This window comes from Lampetra fluviatilis, chromosome 7 (assembly GCF_964198595.1).
Source record: "Lampetra fluviatilis chromosome 7, kcLamFluv1.1, whole genome shotgun sequence".
NCBI lineage: Eukaryota > Metazoa > Chordata > Hyperoartia > Petromyzontiformes > Petromyzontidae > Lampetra > Lampetra fluviatilis.
Window position 1 is genome coordinate 1,356,471 of NC_136281.1, and position 16,481 is coordinate 1,372,951.

General features: G+C 43.9%; 1 protein-coding gene across 2 annotated transcripts in view; it reads right to left on the bottom strand.

Moving 5' to 3' along the window:
- Positions 1-1,049: 1,049 nt before the first annotated feature.
- Positions 1,050-16,481, bottom strand: part of LOC144933392 (platelet-derived growth factor receptor alpha-like) — a 51,830-nt gene continuing 36,398 nt past the window's right edge. The window contains exons 16-25 of one of the 2 annotated variants that reach the window (XM_078858107.1): positions 10,755-10,865; positions 9,405-9,531; positions 8,864-9,000; positions 8,616-8,731; positions 7,802-7,924; positions 6,994-7,105; positions 5,835-5,934; positions 4,518-4,623; positions 3,559-3,683; positions 1,050-2,461 (exon numbers count right to left, since the gene is read on the bottom strand). In XM_078858107.1, coding sequence (XP_078714233.1) covers positions 2,389-2,461; positions 3,559-3,683; positions 4,518-4,623; positions 5,835-5,934; positions 6,994-7,105; positions 7,802-7,924; positions 8,616-8,731; positions 8,864-9,000; positions 9,405-9,531; positions 10,755-10,865 — 1,130 coding nt within the window. In that variant the 3' untranslated portion in view covers positions 1,050-2,388. The remainder of the gene's footprint in view (positions 2,462-3,558; positions 3,684-4,517; positions 4,624-5,834; positions 5,935-6,993; positions 7,106-7,801; positions 7,925-8,615; positions 8,732-8,863; positions 9,001-9,404; positions 9,532-10,754; positions 10,866-16,481) is intronic. The other variant, XM_078858108.1, reaches the window with a different exon arrangement.

A 16,481-nucleotide genomic window follows, 5' to 3' on the forward strand; every position in this document is an offset into this window, starting at 1 on the left:
TTCATAATAATACAACACTTATAATACTGTAGTTTTCATCTCAGCATTTCATGGGGCTTTTAGGTTGATGTACACAAACTAATACTGTTGTCTGATCCACACTAAATTCCAAATGTATGTCAACTACATATGTGTTGCGCCATACCAAGGCGCTGTAGGTTGCTTTACCTGCCACCACGCTCACGGGCCGACAGGGGGCAGCCGAGAAACAGAACGAGGTGTGTCGGGGTTGACCCAAGGTCAACCCCCCCCCCCCCCCCGGGTGGCCCGTGACCGGAGGTTGACCGGAGGTTGACACCCCAGGCCCCCAAAGACTGGGGGCTGGGGGGGATAGGGGCCACCGGCTGATTTTAAGACCCTTTAAGATTTAAGACCCTTTAAGACCTTTTCAGAACCTCCCAGACATTTCTGGAAGGTTCTGGAGAAGGGGTGATGAGGCAAGGGGTAAGCCCCCGACCTGGGGATAAAAGCCGGCCCTCTGAACGGGTCCGGCAGTGTTCGCCTACTCAAGCCTGAAGCGTCCGAAGACCTGAAGACTGGAGCAGCACCCTAGGACCCTCCCCGAGGCTCTTGTCAGAGCCGGGTTGTAGCGGACCGGTGGTGGGACCCTGGGTCGGGTCGGTCTCGCCTCCCTTAGCGGCCGTGGCCAGAGACCTGGGTGTAGAGTAGCCCGGGGTAGTGTGTAGGACACACGAGAAGGGATGCTGTACCTCCCTTAGGCTATCGGGTTGAAGGGGCCGTACCCCTTCGTGTTACAGTCGCTGTCCGTTGAGTCTGTTGTAATAACCGCGTTGCCTCCATATATACGTCTCCGTGTAGTTAGTTAGACACAACCTATGCCTGCGGGGATATTGGGTTAGACCAATGCAGTTCAGCAGAGGCAAGGTTTAGCCGAGCGAGCGAGCAAGGCATGGGGCCACGCACGATTGTTATAGCACACACGGGAGACTTGTTGATGATACATTCAGTCACCGATTAAAGGCGATCCTCGCGTTCATGGTGGATGAATTAAAGAGTGCATTTAAGAATCGATCATTTATGAAATACACAAACCATATGCAAATGGTTTGTGTATTTTAGCAAACAAAAGTACAAAAATGCAGAGCAAGAAACAATGCAAACGAGATGGTACAAAGGATGCAAAAATAAAATTTTCTTAATTTGAATCATGATCTCGGATCGTAACAACTTGATTTCTGTGGGGGATATATTGTTACAGGTATTGTTACAGGTATTGCTTCGAGCACTGTTGTCATATTAATACAGTAATGTATTCGAGGTGCTTTTACCTGTGGGATTGTGGTATTACAGAGCACACAATAAATTATCACGGTGCAATATTTGACAGTCATAGCGCTCGCTAAACTGCAACTAAGTGCGATGCTCGATCATGTCACTCGGGGTTACATCGCAATTCCTTACAGACTGCATAAGTAGGACAACCTATTTTTAATTTAGGGTGTCAAGTGCCTCGGTTTACTCTTTATTCTGTACCTATAAAACAGCATGAGACACTATTCAAGAAAATGGACCTGTTGTGCAAAATTAACTTGAATATTTAAATTGGAAAATTCTACAAAAACCATTGCAAAGAGTGGTCTATTACAGTATATCATGAAATATTTAAACGTTTATTCGTAATGTAATTTTTGTAATGTGTATATTGTTTCGTATTCATATAAGGTACTATACAGTACAGTAATACTGAAATTGTAAGTGTTCATAACTAGGACTACGCAATGAAACCATTAAAAACGTCTTTGTAGTGACTGAAATTGGAATGTTCAGTAACGTATCCATATTTTCGCATCTGAGTATAAAACACGTGAGAAAATGTGTAAACCTTTAGTAATAAGTGGAATCTTCACTGATTAATATACGTCGTTCAAGTAATGCAAGTTTAACAGGTTCTAAATATCAAGTTATAACGACTATGTTCGATATGAGGCGCTTAATACGTAGTCTTCATCGCAATACTACTGCAATCTCCAGATTTTAAGACACTCTGGAAATATACTCTGCTTTAAAATACAGGATGGGGGGGGGGGGAGTGCATCTTTTAATCTTGAGGATACAAAATATAAACAGTGGGACATGCAATAACATAAGTATTGAAAATATTCCATAAAAAGGTCATAACACAGGCAAAATACCGTGAAGCGAATTAAATATAATCAAGGAATGGGGGTAGCAAGAGTACTGTGCTCGACTTGTGTTCGAAGAGGGGCCAGCCAGCAACACCCGGGTACTGCATCTTCAGCTGCACATGGGGACGAATGTGTGAACACGTGGAGAGAAATGCTGTGCTCTGGAGCAGCAGCAGCAGCGAACCCAGTGGACTGCCGGGTGCTGTGCCCCTGTAATGGATGCCAACCTCAGCTGAGTCGATCACAGGAAACTGGTTTCCCACTCGGGCTGTACATCTTCCGTTTTGAGTTGAAGGTATAACAAGCCACCTTCCCTGCATGTGCCATCCACACCAACGCACAGAACACACCGCACACGTATCACTTTGCTCATTACGATGTCTATTTTGTGCGTATTTTTTGGGTCTTTCGGTAAAGTCACGTAGATAGAACAATAAAATAAAAATTAATTAAAAGAAAGTGAATAAAAAATAATAAAAAATATCATGACGTTTCGATCGCAACACAAGCAATCGTCACCATGAAGTGGGCGGGGCTAGTGGTGTTAAAGTGAGAGAGATTAGCATGTCAATGTAAGAGATTAGCATGTCAATGTAAACGGCAGCTGTGTTAGTGTTAACCTGTTAATATAAAATCAGAGAGTCGAAAATAACTAATAACATCAAAGGTAGGATGGAAACATCACAGTCAGTTAAGACTTTACCTGGTTAATAACAAGTCTTAACTGACTGTGATGTTTCCATCCTGCCTGCCTATGTCAGCTGTTCTTTCCGACTCTGTGTGTCTTTCTCCCTCTCTCTGTGCATCTCTCTCCGATCTCTACTCCAGTGACCCGGGTGCTGCTGTGGGGTCCACTTTCTGCCCCGCCTCCTTCCCCCCCCCCCTCTTCTCTCTCCCCCCCCCTACTGCCGAGGCCTATATAACCTCGTGCCACGGCAGATCTCTCGCCTACTTCAGAAGTTTTTTTTTGCTGTGGTTGTCCCACCTGATGACGATTGCTTGTGTTGCGATTGAAATATCGTGATCTATTATTTTTCTACCTACGCGAGTTTACCGAAATACCCAAAGGGTAAAGATTTAGTTTATTTAAGACACAGTACTGTAATCATCACAATTGACAACCCTTCCATTTCTGATGGATTTAAAGCCTATGCACACTGTGAGTTTTTGGGGTTGAATGACCATTCTTCACCACGTTGGTCAATGCAGGTTAATAAAGGGGTGAGGAGGGTGGGTTCGGACCAGTTAAGATATAATTTGCCCCAAATATTAGCCGTGACCCGGAAATTATAGTTGCCGGGTTAATCGCTTAGTGTGCTAACCACGGTGTCATCACTCCCCCCACGTTAATCTATCGTAACATATATGTCTGCATTTCAAATTCAAGTGTATGAGGTGCGGTCTCACATACCTGTCTGACTCAGTTTTGTCCTCTGGATCTGCCGTGCTGCTCACATCCACGCGCACATTTGTGTGGACACTGTTGTGTATCTTGTTGCGTCTGTCACAAAACTGCTCGCTCGTTTGATCGTATGCCTATTCGGACAACAAGCGACAGGGCAAGGAACCAGAGCAGTGGTAAAGGGCAGAGGGACAGCAGACAGGAAATAACAGATAGAAACAGATTCCAGAGCTACTCCTTCATTGTAAAATATCATCCGTGTTCTGCCCACTGTTAGATGAAGGCCTCCCCACATCGCCATCTTGCAGTCTCACCATCCATCCTGCTCCTGCACATGAACTAATATCATGGCTCCATCTCCACAGAGATTATTTTCTCGACCTATTTCCTCCTTTTCCTGCCATTCCATCGCCGGTCTCATCCATCGGCCAGCAACCATTTTAGCAGTTAATATGATTTCTCTACTTACTTTTTTCTCAGCTCCATGTTTTCCCCTTTCTGTATCTTGGTATAATTTACAGCATGCATTAATCCAGGACAATGGACTTTCAAGCATTTTTACCATTTGCTTTGGCAGTTTTGATGTTTTTGATTCATGTTACAGTTAGCAGAAGACACTGAAAACGTTTATAGACACATCAGTATACTTTTTTTCATGATCGAGATCAGCTTTTTTATTAAACGCTTCATCCAGCTCTTCATCATTTAAAAAAAATCATATTGATCAAAGTCCACTTTACACGGCTGCGCTTATTATACACATACTGCTGTGTTTTCAAGTTATACCCTTTCAAATGTTAATTTTTTTTAGAAAATTTGCTCATGTTTACGAATCCAACTTTTCGGCCTTGTTTGCACAGTTCACTTATTTCATGAATTTAATTTAGCCTTGGGTTTGGTGTTTCTAAATTGTAGAAACACCGCTATCGTAGTCACGCGTTTGTACAACAAATATAAACATGTGGTACCTGTAAGTATGTCGGTGGTAGAAGCTTTCCCACTGTTTTCACGAGCTGGGAGAATGTGGGTCTTTGGGATGCCCTGAGTGCCCAGCAAGCCTTCATTATTTCAAACCTGACTCAATCACATGCACAGTCACAGCCAGATTAGGGAACTTCAGCAATGGTCCACAAGCACAAGTCACAAAAACTCAACAAAGTGTCTTTAGCACTGCCCTAAAGAGGAAAATAATGGTCAGTGCCGAAAACGTTGCACATTATCTACGTGTATTACCTGTGTAGGGTAGTATTGGCGAAAGTGTTAAGTTTTTATTGTGACCCTATTCCACCATTGTCAAATCATGTTTCCACGAGCACACTGCCATACTATTTGAAATTCTTACGATATCGGAAGTGCTGAGTGGAGAGCCGTTGGCATGAAAAGGGAATGCTCTAGGCCAGGCAAGGGTTTGAGTGGAGTGCTCAGGTTGGGGTGCTTTGCGGTAGACACAATGTCGAAATGGGGAAGGCGGCACGCCCTTCCTTGGTCCTGACCCTGAATGAATAAAAAGCCCACGTCTAATTCACCCTTTACTTGAAGTTCTGTGGGAAAATATTACTTACATTGTGTGGGTATACATGGAGTGTAAAATCACACTTTGTTCAGATTTACTTTGGTTTGTTGTCATCATTGTTGTGATATAATCCACATTCAGATGGCTGCAATAACCTCATGCAATGCATCATGATCAGTATTGAGGTTCACACATTTCATAAAGTAAGATTATATTTTTTGGGTATTTTGGTAAAGCCACGTAGATAGATCAAATAAAAAATAATCATAATAAAAATATAAATAATAAAAAGAATAACAATATCACGACGTTTCAATCGTAACACAATCAATCGTCATCAGGTGAGAAATATCGCGGGAGAGCTGCTGAGAATCAATGCAAGATTACTTGTGTTATTATTAGCAGCAGTATTCGCATGTTACCGTCACATGGACATCTCTTTTAAAACTGCCAACCATGCCAGCATGCATGGCTCTGTAAACCAATTTTATTTCTCAGAGTAGAATTAGTCAAGCGAAGGCAAACAAAAATGACCGATTTTTGTAGTCGGTCGCGATGGGACGTTTAAAACAGATGACATCCACTGCGAGGGGTAACAAATACAATTTTCCGTAATAATTTTTGTCTATTAATTTAATATAAAGTATTTTAATTATAAAGTAGGAAATTCCAGGGTCCCCACACGTATGTCGCCATGAGATTTTTTTCTGTACCCTCATCCTAATTCGCTACATACACAGTTACCACAATGCGTCGCACTACGAGTACTCACAGGTCTTCCGTCGCATGTTCTGGTTTGTCCATATGAAGTCCAGCTTTCAGCTGCCCATAAAAGTGTGCATCAATTGCCATTCCAGGGTAAGGACTGCCTCCTAGAAATAATTCATCATCACCGTCATCATCATCATCACCATCATCATCGTCATCATCATCATCACCATCGTCATCATCATCATCACCATCATCATCGTCATCATCATCACCATCATCATCGTCATCATCATCGTCATCCTTCCAGCGGCTTCTGGCTGACCATCGAACAAAGACGGTCATCGCATCGTGCACTTTCAGATGCGCTTCTGCGGCCTTCTAGAACACTCTTCAGATATTAAGCTATTGGACTTGTACATTTTAAAATAATCTAGATTGAAAACTGATTTCTAAAGAACTGCTTTTTGTGTTTAGTTTGTTGTCCTTCTCCAGCACCTCTGATTAGCTCGGTTGGCTACGTACGGTGCGAAAACAGTTCAACATACATTGTCGTCGCATGTGCATTGGTAATTCTAAGTAAATACACGTCAAGGGGTGTATGCAATACTCACGTTTCCAATGTCATAAGGCATATTTAACATAGGAACCTTTACAGTTATATGAAAACTACACTCCATAGCACCAACAATACAGTATTCTGTAACAAAAACAATATTTTCTAGTGTAGGGATTGGAGCTAGGAGTTGATGGCAGGTTTCACTCGCGATTTCACGATTGCAACTGGCAGAGCGCTTTTACATTCACGCGCCAAAAATAGACACATCGGAAATTGGCCAGCCAGGGAAGCAATAATCCAAAATTGGCAATTGGAGGGCACGATTTCACTAGCGCATTTCAACTGTTCATCTAGCCCCAGGGGACAATAAAAAAAACCCTCAATATTTCAAGAGCTGCAACGCAGAGCGGTGGTCTTTAATGAATATCGTCAAGAAGCAATCCTTAAAGAGTTGCATGTGGCTCTGGGACCGCAGGTTGCTGACCCCTGCTCTAGCCCAACTACCCAGGGCCCACTTAGTTCATAACTTATCATGTATTTGTGAATGTGTTTACTTTCACCTATCATAGTTGACCAGCCCTGAAATAGCATTTTATATGTGATAGCATTACACTAAATGACATTTGTGAGTGTGGTATTCGGATATAAGTGTGTGTTCACATACCGAGCGAGAATATTTCCCACAACAGCACACCGTATGACCACACGTCGCTGAGTGTTGTGTACACGTTGTCAAATATACTCTCCGGGGCCATCCACTTCACCGGCAGGAACGTCTGTACACACAGAGACATTACGACTTTTACTCGTTAAAAGTTACATTCTTGATCCATCCGTTCCCCCTCTTTCAGTGTCGGTCTAATTCCAAGCATGACTTCAGTGACTGCCGAGGTATTGTGAACAAATTGCGTAGGGCATACAGCATACTGGTTAAAATGAATCGATTCTTACACGTGTGATTGGATGCTTGCATCATGAGCGTAATAATGTATTTGAATCGATTAATGTACTATTATATGCCTATGTGTAATGGCAATAACATTATTTCATAAAATGTAAAAAAAAATGTAAGTCTTGTGCATTTTTCGTGAATGTCCAAATATCTGATTACATGTGCATACATATGTACAAACAAAGACACCCCCGTTTTAGCCCGAACAGACTGTTGGGGCAAGTTTTGTTCGCGAGCACCTATTAAGGCCGGCACGGCACACAAGGAGGTAGGTGACCAGATCCACACCTGATCGCCTTTGTCCCCCAGTGCTCATGTTTACACACTGCACGAGCTACTTATTTAAGTCAGAGTCGACCTTGGGGAGGCCCTGAACCAGTTAAAATACCCACCACATTTGTTAGTCGTGAGCAGGAATTGAACTCCACTCACCGGGTTCATAGCACATTGCGCAAACCCCTACACTTCTGCCCCCCCCCCCACACACACACGTGCAATGAAAGTTATGTTTTGTACATACATTGCCCCTGGATATGTAATTGGTGTCTTTCTCCAGATCTCTCGCCAGTCCAAAGTCACAAATTTTGACCACTCGGTGGTTTGCGAGCAGCACGTTACGGGCAGCCAGGTCTCTGTGTACGCACTGTCGCATACAAACACAGTAACACACGTGTTATACCCTATATGGTTCCATATATGTGGCATTTTTGAGAGCCTATTAAGGCTGGCACAGCACATGATGCATTTTAACGAGCACCTCATCCATCTGCCTTTATCCTTGCAACACTGAAGCTTACACAGTCAAGAGGATACATTACTGAGTTTAGACTGGTTCTACCAACTAGCCTTGGTACTATGCAAGGCACAGGATCGATCCATAGTATTTGGGATAGTGATACATTGTGTTATTGACGACAGCACTGCTCCTGATATGACATTAGTTTGATGCTTTTCTAACAAGTTGGGTAGCTGACAAATTTGTTCGAGCGCAGTTCTTCGATCGTACCCAAGTATGCCTTGGGTATGCCACCCAAGCATCACATGACCCTGAGATTTCAATGCATAAGTGGGCAACAAATATGACAAGTGGGCGCACGTGTTTCTTGTTTTGGCTGAAGCCCAAGCTCTTATTTTGGCACATCAGTACCAAAATATACCATATAAGGCCCCACATTAGATTGGTTGATAATTACTGCTATGACAAATAGAACATCAGCAAATCGTAGAGTGTTCACGTGGAGTGAATACATATTCAGTACATGTGTGGTGTTAATGTGTGAAGTTCGTACACAGTTACGTCCAGGTCTGATGATTGTTTTAAATATCAGACATACATTTTTGGAGGCAAGGAACGCCATGCCCTGTGCCACCTGGTAGGCACAGCTCAGGAGATCTGTCGATGTGAGGGGCGACGCGCCACCAAGTTCACAGCAGGCATAGAATGGTTCGTCTGTAACAATACACAAGCCATGACCAGAATGTCATAAATGCTACAATTCACGGGCCCATCCGTGAGTTAAGCACATATTATTCTCGGCCTATCAACAATGAACATGCATTGTGTGAATGCACATATTCTTACCATCTCTTTGAGTATCCATATAATAGACCCCATCCACCACTGTGTATAGAACGCGATCCACACGTGCTTCAGAACGCACGTAATTGTCATCATCTCCCGGCCTCATATCCATATACATGCTCTCAGCACATGTAGAGCTATACACACACACGCGGGTGTGCGTACACGTGAGCACAACCAGAACATCCGTACTTATATACAGAATCGCATTATTTCATGTTTTGTAATCACAATGAAATGTAATACTGCAATGTGCAGCTCTTTGTAAATCCACTATTGAATGAAGGGCCTCCCCATTTCATATCAGTCATGGGTTTGTTTGACCTTACTTCAGCACGCTTGGTTGGCGCAGGTTAGTGGAGGTTGTAAGCCGAGACCGTTTTTGATTTCACTCGCCACTGATATTCAGCTCGTGGCTGTGAATCGTACTTAGGTCGCTGGGTTCATAGCACCGTGCCATTAACAGCTCCATCGGCCTAACCACCCACACTACTCACGACGTGAAGTGTGGTGACAACGGACACGTCCGTGGGCAGCTCACCTTGCTGCAGGCCTCTTGAGCGATTGCTGAGCATCCTTTAGCCAGTGAAGGTACGCATACTTGTTCCTGTGCAGGAAGTTCACCAGATCACCGTGGCAACAGAACTCGGTAATGATGTAGACAGGACCTGTGGGGTCATTGTTTTTATCGTTATTTGCTATCTTCTATAAATGTGAATGGCACAATTCGCCATTGTAAAATGTCCATTTTAAAAACGAGCATCTCCTGCTCCCGTTGGCAAGTTACAGCACAACACATCATTTGTGCATCACGACACCTCACGATCTCAGTGAATGAACTCACATTCCCAGATACGTTTGAAGATAGTGGCATAAATATTTAAATGACTGTACTCACGAAAAATTTTCATGCATTTTTAATTGAAGTAGGTGGCTATAAATAGGAATTTGAATGAGCAAACAAATCATAATTAATTGCTCGTGATTTATTTGGGTAAAGGCGCAGGCTTCCCATCGCTTACTCAGGGCCTCCACTCAGGGCCTCCACTCCAGGAAGTTCTCGAGAGCCCCTCTCTAGGGCAATGTGAACTCTCTCCCACACTGGCTCGCTGACTCGGAAGAGGTGACAGTACTCAATCTTTACACCACCACACTGTCCCCAACTTTACCCCTGACAATCGACCAACTATGGTGTACCCATTTATGCTGCTGGGTGGACAGAGGCAGTGCAGGGGGGGGGGGGGATTTAAGAAACTTGCCCATTGTTTCACCTGCCAGGCCGGGAGATCAAACCAGCAAAACTCTGCATTGCGAGTCTATTTTGTGATCCATTCTGCCATGGCTGTATCCGGTGATTTCATCATCATTATCATCAGCCCTGGTCAATTCACTGCTAAATAATAATGCAATTTATAAAGCACGCAACATTTCACGGAGATAAATGACCGCGACTCTTAAGGCGCGGAGCCAAGCTTAATGTCGCGCGAAAGCCAGGTGAAGAGGTGGGGCCTTTAAGTGTCTTAAAAGTCGGCGTAGGTTGAACGCTGCTGCGAATGTGCAGCAGCGGAATGGCGTTCCAGACGGCGGGGGCTGCCACGGAGAAACGACGCCCGGCAGTGACCATGGTCCTTGGTGTAGAGAAGAGGAGGTTGTGAGTCGCGCTGCTATGGAGAGTTCTACCGTGAGGTGTAATGCGGGGCGACAGGAGAGCGAAGAAAGATAACGGTGGACGACTGAAAATAGAGGAGCAGTGGCACAGGCAGGCAGGATGAAGGCCTCCCCAAGCTGCTGCCACCTCTGCAATGTAATAATCCACCTAGTACTCGCACATGAACTGCTTTCATCGCTCCACCTCCTTGGCGTTTAAACAAAGAAAGTAAAATCGTCTTGCCTCCCACAGTGCAGGCCCCCAACAGGTTGACGATGTTGAGATGTGCGCCCAGGTGGCTCATGATCTTCAGCTCAGACATCATCGCTCTCCTTTCACTCATGGACGAGTTGGCTGAGAGACACAACGACCCATGCACACAAAGACTTTATCATCATCATCAGCAGCTGTGATCTGTTGGCTGCAGGATGAAGGGCTCGCCAAGCCGTCGCCATCTCTCGCGGTCCTGCGATGCAACTATCCATGTGACACCCGCGCAGATTTCGTCGTTCCATCTCGGACATCCTCTAGGGCGTGTTCCCTCTTTTGGATGCGACACAATTATTCATACAAGTGCAAATCCTTACACACTTGCGAGTTGACGTAGTGGCCTGCGCTATAAAGCAAGAGATCTTCCTTGATTCCCAAGCATGGCAAACATTATTGGTGAGTGATATCTATAAATTGAAACTATAATTTTTTTTTTTACCAGGTAATGCCCACTGAGAAAGACGGCTTTTTTGAGAAGCGATCTGGCCACAAGTTATAGCTCAACGAAGTGGCTTGTCATGTGGGAATTTCTAATGTAGCAGCCAAATACTCTAAACGCATGGTAATTCTAAATGTGGAGGGAAAATCCGGAGGACCCTCAGAAAATCGAACCCACAACCTCATGTATACCAGGCGAGGTAGTTAACATCTTCTAGCCACCGTGGCACCCCTAAACCATTCCTCAGCGCATCCCCTTCAGTACCCCATACTGACCTGCGTGGTGAGGTACGTTCAAAGGATCCCTTTATTTGTTGTCAGGCATACAAAACCCAAGGCTGAAATATCACATTCCTGCGGAGGGAGCTGGTAGGAACGTTGGGTTGCTCGGTCAATGGCCAGGGTTAACGGCGGCGTGGTGTATTCCACAAATATGGCCGACTGTGAGAGCAGGCACAAGCCGGCGTGAGTAGGTTAAACGTTGAGTTTTATAAGGGCACCACGGGGTGACCAGCCCCTCCCCACCCAGCCCCACCCCTCCCACCCCCCACCCAGCCCCACCCTCCCCACCCAGCCCCTCCCCACCCTCCCCTCCCCACCCAGCCCCTCCCCACTCTCCCCTCTCCACCCAGCCCCACCCCTACCATTTTTGGATGTACGACGAACCAGGTGGTTCCTACCAGTATCACCTGCAAATTACTCAATTTATATTAGACGTAGCAACACCGCCCCGGACCACGGAAACGCAGCAGGACCCTCCTGCAAAGGAGTCTTGAGACTCAGCGAGGCTATCCTGGGCAAACAATCATACAAAACGAAAATAATTTAGAAAAATAATATGCAACCTAAATTTCGATTTAAAGCTTTCATGACTGCAGGCATCCATCTTCTTGGTTCTTTCGGTAAAGTCACGTAGAAGGGAAGTAATAAAATACAAAAATAAAACATAATAAAATAAAACAATTCTCACGACGTTTCGGCTACAATGCAAGCAGCCGTCTTCAGATGAAGAATGAGACACTACCAAGCTAGGAGCTTATATATAAGCTGGGTTGGAGGTGGAAGAGCGCCTTAACAAAAAGAATGTGCATATGAAGAGGAATTTAGCATATTCATGGGAAATGCGTAGGAGGTGGGCGGGGGGGTTTCAAAGTCATATTATGCCCATGCATTATGCAGGATCAGCAGCACCAAGGGGGGGTGCAGGGAGTAGCATTAACAAAGGAAAGGAATGTTAATAGTATGTAGCTGCAGTTATTAAACAACCACGTAGAAAACTAAAGTATAAACTACATAAAGAACTAAAGTATAAACTGCATAGCACCATCAGTATACTTACTATACTCTACAATAAGCTGAGTTACTAACAGCAAGTAATACATTAAAATTCTACGTCGTAAAAATTATATAATATGCTTCCATCTAAACTTTATTCTCTTACATCACACGAGCATACACCGTACTATATACTGCCATAGATAAACCCAACATTAAATTATATACTGTATTGCTATAAACCACCCTATACCTTATACATTTTAAAATAACACTATGTATTATTCTACCCACCCTAATGTGTATCACACTGCTATATGTTTACTATACAATTACGATACTATATATTACGTTGTACATTGTATTAAGCATATAAATGTTATACTATTTGTTATTATACACTGTACCATTGACCGTCGTGTCAATGGGTGAGTCGTGAGGGGAAAACTTGCAGCGGAGCAAAGAATCCATTCCCTGCGGAGAATACAATGCCAGTGAGTGGAACGCGGTCTGAAAGTCACCGTAAACGTGAACACAATCAGTTAAGATCCGAAATGGTTTATTACGTCCTTCCAATGATTGCTAAGCCAGAATCCATCTTCTCGGTTAAAATTGTCTATGTGTTTGTATATGTGGATCGCCTCATGAACGAATCTCTCATGATAGCCAGATGGCTTGCAGAGAACCTCTGTCTTGGAGAAGTCAATGTCATGTGAGCCCACTGAGTTGTAACAGTGATCTGCCACGGCTGAGGTGTTTGTCCTACCGTGTTTCAGGTCTGCTTTATGTTCACGGATGCGGTCCGAGACATGTCGTTTGGTTTCCCCAATGTAACTGCTACCACAGAGGCAACTTAGTTTGTAGACGCCAGGGTACTGTATGTCTGGAACCACATCTTTTACAGACGGTACCAGATCACGGATTTTATGTACTGTGTTGAATCGGACCTGGATCTTGTGTTTAATCAGGATTTTGGAGATCTTTTTTGTGACCCCAGCAATGTAGGGTAAGGTGATGGTCTTGAAAGGCTCCTCAACAGGATCCTTCTTGATGGTTGGAGTGATGGCTTTGCGGATTGTGTAGTCGGAGTAACCATTAGCCTTAAGAGCTTGGCGTACGTGTTTGAGTTCACTGGAAATGTGTTCCTGGTCGGAGATGCATTGGGCTCTATGATATAGAGTCTTGATGAGGGAATTCTTCTGGGATGGATGGTGGTGGGAATCCGGTTTTAGGTAAGCATCCGTATGGGTGGCTTTCCTGTAGACAGAGTGGCTCATTGAACCATCAGGTCTCCTTTTGATTAGGACATCCAAAAAGGGTAGCTTGCCATCTTTTTCGACTTCCATGGTGAATCTGATGGCTGGGTGTATGGAATTGATGTGGTCGAGAAATTGGTCTAGAGCAGGCCGACCATGTGGCCAGATGACAAAAGTGTCGTCTACGTACTTCTTCCATAAGGTCGGGCGTAGAGTGGCAGTCTGGATGGCGTCCGTCTCAAATTTCTCCATGAAGATGTTGGCTACAACCGGAGATAGGGGGGAGCCCATTGGGGTGCCCTCAGTTTGCTTGTAGAAAGTTCCATTCCAGGTGAAGTATGTATTGGTTAAGCAGTGTCTCACCAGGGGGGGTACCCCAGCATTCAGTCCTTGATGAACCAAGTCTTCAATGATTGCGATGGTGTCAGGTACAGGAACCTTGGTGAATAAGGAAACCACATCAAAACTGACAAGCAGGTCGTCTGGGGACAGGGCAATCCCCTTGATTGTCGATACCAGGTCAGATTCACCATGGAAGTCGAAAAAGATAGCAAGCTACCCTTTTTGGATGTCCTAATCAAAAGGAGACCTGATGGTTCAATGAGCCACTCTGTCTACAGGAAAGCCACCCATACGGATGCTTACCTAAAACCGGATTCCCACCACCATCCATCCCAGAATAATTCCCTCATCAAGACTCTATATCAGGGGTCGGCAACCTACGGCTCCGGAGCCGCATGCGGCTCTTTACGGGCTGCTTCTTGACGATATGTACGTATGTACAGTATGTACTCAGATGCATTGCGGCTCTTGAAATACTGAATTTTGTACCGAATTGGAAAGAAATGGCTCTTCTTGTTATTTTGGTTGCCGACCCCTGCTCTATATCATAGAGCCCAATGCATCTCCGACCAGGAACACATTTCCAGTGAACTCAAACACGTACGCCAAGCTCTTAAGGCTAATGGTTACTCCGACTACACAATCCGCAAAGCCATCACTCCAACCATCAAGAAGGATCCTGTTGAGGAGCCTTTCAAGACCATCACCTTACCCTACATTGCTGGGGTCACAAAAAAGATCTCCAAAATCCTGATTAAACACAAGATCCAGGTCCGATTCAACACAGTACATAAAATCCGTGATCTGGTACCGTCTGTAAAAGATGTGGTTCCAGACATACAGTACCCTGGCGTCTACAAACTAAGTTGCCTCTGTGGTAGCAGTTACATTGGGGAAACCAAACGACATGTCTCGAACCGCATCCGTGAACATAAAGCAGACCTGAAACACGGTAGGACAAATACCTCAGCCGTGGCAGATCACTGTTACAACTCAGTGGGCTCACATGACATTGACTTCTCCAAGACAGAGGTTCTCTGCAAGCCATCTGGCTATCATGAGAGATTCGTTCATGAGGTGATCCACATATACAAACACAGAGACAATTTGAACCGAGAAGATGGATTCTGGCTTAGCAATCATTGGAAGGACGTAATAAACCATTTCGAATCTTAACTGATTGTGTTCACGTTTACGGTGACTTTCAGACCGCGTTCCACTCACTGGCATTGTATTCTCCGCAGGGAATGGATTCTTTGCTCCGCTGCAAGTTTTCCCCCCACGACTCACCCATTGACACGACGGTCAATGGTACAGTGTATAATAACAAATAGTATAACATTTATATGCTTAATACAATGTACAAAGTAATATATAGTATCGTAATTGTATAGTAAACATATAGCAGTGTGATACACATTAGGGTGGGTAGAATAATACATAGTGTTATTTTAAAATGTATAAGGTATAGGGTGGTTTATAGCAATACAGTATATCATTTAATGTTGGGTTTATCTATGGCAGTATATAGTATGGTGTATGCTCGTGTGATGTAAGAGAATAAAGTTTAGATGGAAGCATATTATATAATTTTTACGACGTAGAATTGTAATGTATTACTTGCTGTTAATAACTCAGCTTATTGTAGAGTATAGTAAGTATACTGATGGTGCTATGCAGTTTATACTTTAGTTTTTTTATGTAGTTTATACTTTAGTTTTCTACGTGGTTGTTTAGTAACTGCAGCTACATACTATTAACATTCCTTTCCTTTGTTAATGCTACTCCCTGCACCCCCCCTTGGTGCTGCTGATCCTGCATAATGCATGGGCATAATATGACTTTGAAACCCCCCCGCCCACCTCCTACGCATTTCCCATGAATATGCTAAATTCCTCTTCATATGCACATTCTTTTTGTTAAGGCGCTCTTCCACCTCCAACCCAGCTTATATATAGCTCCTAGCTTGGTAGTGTCTCATTCTTCACCTGAAGACGGCTGCTTGCGTTGTAGCCGAAACGTCGTGAGAATTATTTTATTTTATTATGTTTTATTTTAATTATTTTATTTCTTCCCTTCTACGTGACTTTACCGAAAGAACCAAGAAGAAATATGCAACCTCATTTGTTCAAATGGGCTGCTATTGTGGAGCCACTTCAGATTCTCCCCTATGTTACTGTCACTCTTGTTGCGATAGTAACAGTGATAGTAACTATAAACAAATATGATTAGTCATTTATGTTTTGCGTTAGGCCACATAATAACCTGGCCAAACTTGTGGCATAAGTTCCTCAAGCACCCGACAAAGCCAAACATGAAATTTTAATGTGTACTGTACAAGTGTTTCACACGCCAGTAAGTTTAGAAGAATTATCACTACCAAATTTAG